Source organism: Tupaia chinensis, unplaced genomic scaffold (genome assembly GCF_000334495.1).
Source record: "Tupaia chinensis unplaced genomic scaffold, TupChi_1.0 Scaffold000184_1, whole genome shotgun sequence".
NCBI classification, from domain to species: domain Eukaryota; kingdom Metazoa; phylum Chordata; class Mammalia; order Scandentia; family Tupaiidae; genus Tupaia; species Tupaia belangeri.
Window position 1 is genome coordinate 2,598,473 of NW_006159659.1, and position 9,445 is coordinate 2,607,917.

General features: G+C 37.2%; 1 protein-coding gene across 1 annotated transcript in view; it reads left to right on the plus strand.

Annotated features, from left to right (window-relative positions):
• Positions 1–9,445, plus strand: part of PHEX (phosphate regulating endopeptidase X-linked) — a 219,932-nt gene that overhangs the window by 136,535 nt on the left and 73,952 nt on the right. Inside the window, exon 13 of the mRNA XM_027771117.1 lies at positions 1,266–1,343. Within this exon, the coding sequence (XP_027626918.1) occupies positions 1,266–1,343 (78 nt within the window). The remainder of the gene's footprint in view (positions 1–1,265; positions 1,344–9,445) is intronic.

Genomic DNA, 9,445 nt, shown 5'->3' on the forward strand with positions numbered 1-9,445 from the left:
TTACTTACTTACTTACTTACTTACTTACTTACTTACTTACTTACTTACTTACTTACTTACTTACTTACTTACTTACTTACTTACTTACTTACTTACTTACTTACTTACTTACTTACTTACTTACTTACTTACTTACTTACTTACTTACTTACTTACTTACTTACTTACTTACTTACTTAATTTTAATTTGACCAGAGAGGGACAGAGTGAGAGTGAGAGTAAAAATGAGAAAATAAGCTTCCAGGTTTGGAACTCAAGCTGTGGTCGGCCATGTAGGAGTCCAGCGCCCCTAGCCACCACACCACCTACCAACCCTACTACATTTAAAAAATCCATTCATCCATTGATCGACACTTAGGTTGACTCCATATATTGATTATTGTGAATAATGCTGAATAAACATGGGAGTGTAGATATTTCTTTGGCATACTGATTTCATTTGCTTTGAATATATATCCAGAAATGGAATTGCTGGATCATGTGGTAGGTCCATTTTTAATGTTTTTGAGGGACCACCATAGTGTTTTCCATAGTGATCACACTAATTTATATTCTCCCCAACAGTGTACAAGGGTCTCTTTTCTTCACACTATTGCTAACACTTGTCTTTTTGATGACAGCCATGTTAGCAGATACGAGGTAATATCATTGTGCATTTAATTTTTATTTCCCTGATGATTAATGATGTTGAACACTTTTTCATAAACCTTTTGGCTATTTTTATGTCTTCTTTTGAAAAATGTCTGTTTACATCCTTTCTTCATTTTTTAATCAAGTTTGCACTTCTTATTATTGGGTTGAGTTTCTTATATAATTTGGGTATTAACCCCTTATTAAGTGCATAATTTGCCAATATTTTATCCTCCTACTCTTTGACTCTGTTGTTTCCTCTCCTGGAATGTTCTTCCTCTCAGGTTTTAAAATCCTAACCATTCCCTAAGACTTGACTTGGTTACCTTCTCCATTAAGCATTTTTCTCCATGAAGAAATAATCTCTGCTCTGGACTCTGATAACAATGTTGTCTGTTTTTATTGAAACTTTAATTTTGTTTATTTACTATGTTCACTACATTTTTAGTATATTGTGGGCAGAGAGTAACTTACTATTTTTTTTTCTTTTTGCCCTTTGCAGTGGCTTACATATACTAGATACTTGGTAAATGGAGCTTCAGATGAAGGTTGCATGCCTATGTCCTGTGAGTAATAATGATTTAAACGCTGAAACTCTGACATCATTTTTCTTTTTTTCTTTTTACTTTTTATAGGCAAGAGCTGTTTTGGCAAAAGTTGGCTATCCTGAGTTTATAATGAATGATACTCATGTTAATGAAGACCTCAAGGCAGTAAGTGCTAAATTTACTGTATTTTTTTTTTCTGGCAAGTTTTATTGGCCTTGTGCCTTTCAGCTAACCCAAGTCCAAGCAATTAAACCTGGTGGTGCCAGAAAGCACCAACTTTTGATTAATTCCTTGGCGAGATCTAAGCCTGAATATGCCAGGCATATCACAAGATTTAGAGCAGATTCAAAATAAAGGAAATATCAGAAAGAATGCATAGCTGAGTGGATACCATAAAGTAAATGGGCTTAGATATGGCCTAATTTGACCATAAAGGAAAGAATTAAGCAAACTGAGTATTTTAGTGGACATGTTCTAATGACCAACACATCATGTTTATTGTTAAGCACTTTTTATTTGCTTCATTCATATTAAGTGAATAGTAATAAATCTGCTTTCTGGGAGTTAACTTCATTAAACTTTATGAGTGTTTTGGCAAATTAAGTGCATATACATATGACTCTATAATTTATTGTGAATTGGGTTATATATTTGCAATAAGTTACTGATTATGAATAGTAATAATTCTTTTTTATTATAATATTTAGGGAGATACATTTTCCTGTAGATATATGCATTACTGATCTATATAATCACAACCACTGTTATTTCCTTTCCTAAAAATATTCTGATATAAAGAATTTTTCTTTCCTCACAAAAATCTCCCTGTTTTTACCATTTACTAGATTTTCTTGAAAAACAGTCTTTTGAAATTCTTTAAATAACTATGGTTTTGGGGTATAGCTCCTTCCTGAAATTATGGTTTGACAAGAGTCATATCTGAAAGCAATCCTAACTTTGTAGATGAGTGTCAGAATTTTACCAGACTGTTCAAAAGAAAGAGAAAGTTTTAATTGGAAATTCTCTTCATTGAACTCCAAGATTTAACCTCCCAAAGTATTGATGCATTTGCTCTAGAAGAAAATTATTATGCTTCACAGTATCCTAAAGGTCAGACAGCCTATCTTACTATATACCATTTTTGACGATCTTGACAATTCCATTATTATCATGGCAATTAAAAATAATGAAGCCCTTTACACATTTGTGTACATTAGCTTTTAATCCCTACAGTGATCCTGTGAGGTAGGTGCCATTTTATTCCCCTTTTTCAGAAAAGGGTATGGAAACTCAAAGAAGTGAAGAGATTTCCTTGGTGCCACACAGACTGCCAGAGCCAGAACTAAAAATCTGGGCTCAGACAGCACTTCCTGCAACCAGAAAGAACTTCTCAAGGGTCCTTGTCAGCCACCTGTGCTGAAGGACCAGAGGAGTCAGTGTGGAGACTTGCTGGGGGACACTTTCCCAGAGACATTTGGAAGGAGAACAAGGGGGAGGCCATCTTGCCAGGTGGTGAAGAGCATGGGCTCTGGAGTCAAGTACTTGGGTTTGAATTTTGTCTTGGATTGAATCACTCATTAGAAGAAAATGAGCAAAGACTCAGTGGTGACTTCCTGGTTGAGCATATTTCATTTGGTTTCTCAGCATAGTTTAATTATTAATATAACTGATTCGTTATATATCTGGATTTACTAAGTGTACCATTACCATGATTGTATATATAGTTAAAGCCCTGTAATGTAGTAGATCCCAATAGTAAGCTTCCACTTATTAGTTGTTTGATCTTGTGCAGGTTACTTAACTTTAGTTAGCTTCCCTTTGAATATCTAGATACTGAAGATAATAACCAAATCTTAGAGTTATTGGGAAGATTAGATGAAATTATTTTATTATAAAAGCACTTAGCATAATATCTGGCACATAGTAGGCCCCTGGTAAGTGAGAACTTTGTGGATCAATATGAAGATTGTTGTACTAAGAAGAGCATTACCAGAGCATAAAGTACTTTCATGGGAGAAGCTGGATAATTAGAAACAGTTGGTAAATATTTCAAGTCAGGATGTGGAAGAGAAGGTTTGTGAGGCAGTTTGGGGGAGTGGTTATGAACATGAACCCCAGAGTGAAATCTTCAGTATGCCACCTACTACCTGTGTGACCTAGGAGTGGGTTATATATCCTCTCTATACCTCAACTTCTTCTTCTGCAAAATGGAGATGATGATAACATTTCCCTTATAGGCTTGCTTAGTGATCAAATAGGTTAACCTATTTAAAGTGTTTAGAACTGCTCCTGGCATACAATATGAGTATTTGCTATGACTTCCTCAATTAACACTTATGATTGATTATTTTATTTTGGGAAAGTTATCATGAATTAACTCATGCAGTATCCAGGTCCCTCAAATTGATTTAAAAGGCTATGCAGATGGAATAGTCCCAAGCCTTAATCCAATAAGGTAGCATTCAGTGCTCACTCACAATATTTAGTTGATCAAGTTTTGTTGGCAGTCTGTTGCTGTCTACGTTGAGAGCCCACATTTAAGGACTCACTGGATGCAGTACCTTTTGTGAAAAGAAACCAGATGCCAAACAGGATGCCGGTCTGTGTGTGCTGCTTTGATTCTCCAGGACCTGAACTGAAGCCATTAGACACCAAGATTTTTAAGCACTTTTGTAAAGAAATAGCTTTCATCTGACTCATTGCCAAAGCAGATGCAATTACACCCAGGAGTTTCTAACAGTTTAAGAAACTGACGGTTTAAAAAAAATCCAAAGACATGAAGTAAAAACACATTTATGTTCAGAAACTGATAGCGAAAATGAATAAAACCCAACTTGAAAATAGGTAAAGGATCATGTGATAGATTGTAATAGTGTCACTGAGGTTGATAGCCAAAGAACTAAAGATTGCTGGTACACAATGGGGCTGTGTTTTCAGTTTTAAGAAACATGTGGACAAGAACTACTCTAGAGCTTAGGAGAAATTTCTGATAATACAAGCTCTGAGTATGAGAGGCTCTTACGAATGAAAACCAGCATGCTACATTTGACACAGGTGAAGATATGATTCATCAGACTCAAGTGCAAAAGGAAAGGAAGAGGAGAGATTACTTGACGGATCAGATGAAGGTCAAGGAGAAAGGTTGAAAAGTGAAGTTGGGCTCATGTGGAGATAAGAGCAAATGAAAAAGAATTGAAAGTCAAATGTGAAAAAGAATCAGATTTTTTTTTCTCTAAGGATGACATGGTAAACGGAGATACCCAGCAAAACATTCCTCAACCATCCTCCTACAGTCTTGCAAAGAGCAGGAAAAGAGGAGCAAGTGACCTTTATTTGAACCCACAACAGCATGCAGGAAAACCTATTAGTTAGCCTAAAAAGGTAAGCATCAGTCAGTCCACTTTCAAGTTAGCTTTATATACCATTTCATTGGTCCTTAATGAAAATATAGGAAGTCTTCCAAAAATTCATGGAAAATGGTCTTATGAAAAAACTATGCAAAAAATTTTTTGCACCAAAGTAAACTTACATTAATTCTACTTTCCCACAAACTTTTGAGGTTTCATGGTAAACTCAAAAGTGAATTTATACCAATTTTGGAAAGATTACTGTATTGTCCAAGAAAGTAAAAAGAACACTAGCTATGTCAAACAGGGGATTTAATATAAGAAACAGATTGGAAAGCAAAAATGGGTAAAATGAAATAAACCAGAGATTAATAGCTTCTGGAAGCAGCTGCCACCTCTGTGCTTAGGGGCACAGAAGGGAGAAGGTAATGGTCCCATCACTTAGGAGAACAGAGAGAGAGCTGCCACTCCAGACCTGGGCTGTGGACGAGGGACTGGAGATTCTTCCAGAGTCTTTGTCAAAAAAACAAAGGGGCATGACTAATAGATGGCATAGTGGTTACATCACTGGACTCCCATGTACTTGACCGTGGTTCAAGTCCCAGACCCAGAGGCTTAAAACTCATGCCAGGCACATGTGCATGCATGCCCAAAATCCCAAAAGGAGACTGGAGGAGAAGGGATTGGGGTGTGGCTGTCTCCCTTGGGGGGTGATTTCTCTCTTTCTGTCTCTCTGGGGAATGCATGTGTCTTATAGCAAAAATGTCTCAAAAAAAAAATCAACCAAACAAAAGAATATAAAAGAAAAGAAAAGAAAAAAACAAAAGAGGGTGGTGGGGAGAGACAGCAAAAGGTGTGAGAGAACAGCAACACAGCACCCTTTCCCCTCTGGCCACCCACTCAGTGTCTCCTGATGGCATGGAACCGGTTGGCAAAGGGGCCTGGGAAACAGAGTGCTCAGATTTTCAGTTCCCAGTTTATAGAACAGAGTGAAAGGTGGACATGTGGCTGAGAGGCTATAAGTAAGTAACACAGTTAGGTACCTCGCTATTCTTGTGAAAGACAATGGGAGAATTGCAGTAGGGACTGAAGTCAGAATCATAGCTAGCCTCCATTTTCTTAGGAGAATTGCAAACAAGTAATTTTTTAAAGAGCAGTGTTTCTGGTGAGTGATACACATACATGTACTTATGCATATAGAGACGTATAGGTATGTGAATCCACACAGTGTTCTGGGGGTGGGGGTCTGGTCTGCTTCGGTCAGTGGAACGTGTGTGTGTGTGTGTGTATAAATGACAAGCATTCCAATATGCAAGAGTGAGATGATATTCAGATGGAATGCTCCAGAAAAAGAGGTTGTTAAAATATTAAAATGCTCAGTCCAGTAGGTGGTGTATAGGTTAAGTCATCTGAGTCTCACAAAGCTGACTGTGTGGTTCGAGTTCTGAAACTGGCTGCTTGAAAATCACACTGGGTGCATGTGCAGGCATGCCTAAAATCCCTAGAGGAGAATGAAGGAGAAGGGATTGTAGCATAGCTATCCCCACTGGAGTATAATTTCTTACTTTACCCATAATCTCCTCCCCCATCTCTCTCTGGTAAGTGCACATACCCTATAGAAAAAAACTAAAGAAACTAAAAATAAAAATATTCTGTAGTATTTGGTAAAAAATACAAAAACATTGCCCTCAGCTCTCTCAAGTGACCTCTGTACACCATGCCTCTGGAGAGGCAAGAGTGGCCACTGGTGGGGGACACTTTTGTGCCCATCAACTTTCCAAGCTGCAGCTCCATACATTTCTCACACTATCTTCTATTAGTGTTCCACTGACCAGAACAGACCACTACCACCTCCCCAACATACCTCAGCATAGAGATCGGGCATTTGATTCTAGTGTTGGTATAATGGGTGGTGCACCCTCAAAGTCACCCTTTTGTAGCTACTTGTGGGGGCTGCAGCTTCCACAGAATACCATGTAAGGGGATTTCAGGACACTTGTGGAAAATGGAATTAAAGTATGAGCTTATTTCGGTGCAAACAGTTTTGAAATAAATTAATAGCTTTTCCATACCATGTATTACCCATGAACTTTTTGAAGATTCTGAATATATGGGGACCATTATACATCTTGAACATCACCCCTTTGTGTAGGTTTATATATATACACACATTACTTATAGGCAAAGCTACCGACACATACCCATCTTGTATATTACTCCACTGTTCCAGTATGGGAAAAAGTAGATATAAAAATCTGGGTTCTATAAAGTATTCAGAAACTTTCTTGGGTATCTAATATAAGATTTTTCTTCCTTTCATCTTTTTTTTTTTTTGGAGAGATTTTCACTGTAGGGCGCGTGCGCTCGTCAGACAGACAGAGAGAGACATAGAGACAGAAAGCGAGAAATCACCCCCCAGGGGGGATGGTCATGCCGCAATCCCTTCTCCTCCATTCTCCTCTCGGGATCTTGGGCACGCACGCACACGCACCCGGCGTGGGTTTTAAGCCACCGGGTCCGGGACACGAACCGTGGTCGACTATGTGGGAATCCAGCGACATAGCCATTATGCTAACTGCTGGTTCCCTTCCTTTCATCTTATAGAAGTTTTTGCCATAGGGTGTGTTCACTCACTGGTGAGAGAGTGAGAGACAGAGACAGTGAGAAGGAAAGTGAGAAATCGCTGTCTAGGGGTGGTGGCCATGCCACAATCCCTTCTCCTCCATTCTCCTCCTAGGATCTTGGGCACACATGGAATTTCAAGCCACCAGATCCAGGACTCAAACTGTGGTCAGTCAGATGGGAGTCCAGTGATATAATCTCTATTTCATCTGCTGGTCCCCCATAAGATCTTTCTTATATTGGGTCATTGGAAATGTCGTATTGCATTTTTGAATGGAAAAATATGTCATGACTTTTCCGACAGCCTAATAGATAGTTGGAGATATCTATGAGTGTTTTCAAATGAATTTAATTCAAACAGAAAAGTATCCTAGAATCTCCACTTCCAATTGGCATACGTCGAGTCTTATAAATGTGTACCTACTCATCCTATGGAGAAGCTGAACACATTTCCTGGTTTTACCATTATTTCCTGTTCCTTATATTTGTTGGGTGGTGCTGTATTAATTTATTTATTCCACTTAGTCTGTGGAATTTAGTGCTTGGTATGCAGGATAGGATTTCCAAGTGGAGAAATCCAGGTTGCCCTGAATCTTGTGATCTGGAAAGCTGTCCCTAGGAAATGACGTGAAAGCCCAAATTAGTTCACCAAAGGTCATTTGGTTGAAAAGTCAAGAGGTAGAATTGATTGAAAGTCACCAATTTGACCTAGCTATTTTTCTTCAGTAACTAAAAGGACAAGAGGCTTTTGAGGCCATAGTTGTCCCTTGCTGAGTTTATGTTTTTTTGGTGATTTAAGTGCTTTAAAAATATTTGTATTCCTCTGTTCTTGTTGCTATTTCTCTACGAGCAAAACTTCCTTAATGGTTGCTAAGCTTAATTATTTTTCTATTCAAGGGGCTTTTGAAATATTTGAAACGATGAAAGTATTATCACATGGTAGGAAATTTGGGGAATAGAGAAAATGACTGAAAAAGTACCCATACTATTGGTGTTTGGATGAATTAACACATACTTTTGTTAGAATGTATTGTTTTTCTTTATTTCTGTGTAGCTGTGGTTGATATTTACATATAATCTTGTATAATGTCAGTATATTGGTTTGTCACTGTCTCCCATAGTCTTTGTTATCATTATTTTTATATCTGTGTAATATTTTAGTAAGTAAGCTATACCATGATTTAATCACTGCTTCTATTACTACCCCTGATTTTTAACTTTCTTCTCTTTTTTTTTATGTCAAATTACTGATTTTCTTATTAGGATCAATGAAAATAACACTGAAGTAGGGCTAAATGATTTGGACTGTGTGGCTTTGCCCAGTTCCATAATCTCTTTAACCCTGTTTCCCAGCCATCATATGAGGATAATAGTGATGGCCCCTCCCACCCTGAAACACTTAACCTGTCTCAGAGGAAAAAGGACTTGTCCTCTATTAATTTTTATTTTCATGAAATGAATGAAATAGATAAATGAAACCAGGTTAAGAAATAACAAATATTCTCAGTTTAATAATTGGAACAATTTAAAAATAGTCCTGCACATAGATAAGCTGTGGCAGATTGTAATTACTATGAGTTCTGTTCCTCATGATTATTTTCACGGCAATGACAGGCCCTTATTTATTTAAGGATTTTTAGATTTGAAATTATTCTTCTGTAGGACATTTTGGGATGGCTTTCTATTTAATGCCCATTGACCAACCTGAATGTCAGTCCCCTTCTCCCCCCATGTGAAATAGAAAAGTATCACAATTATCATACTCTTCTAAAAGTAAAAACTGATCCCAATGATATCTAAAAAAAATTTTTTTTGAAGACAATTCCTTTGGGAGAATTTCCCAGAATGTGTTCTGAATCCAAGAACATATCTGAATTTTCTATCAGTTACAATCATATTCTGAAGGCTCTGGCAGAGCTATCTTGGGAACAAAAGCTGAGAAAGGCTAAGGGTTGAACAATGGACTTTTAACTGTATGATCCAGGATGATCGAGGAATGCCTGAGAATTGCTAGTTAAGGTTGCTTAGAAAGCTAAATGCTTACTCTGTTTCTTCTGAGGCTAAATGAAGACCTCCACCTTAAAATATAATTGATTGGAAGATTTGTTTTTATTACAAAGTATCCCAAAACATTGAAACAATATGTAAAATAATAGGTTAAATACCTCTATCTTCAACAAATATTAAACATATTGTATTAGTTTTATATATTCATACATATTTAAAAAGAATCAAGCAGATATAATTGAAATTCAGTAATCCTCCTTGATCTTAATCTCCTTTCCCAGAGCTTTATCT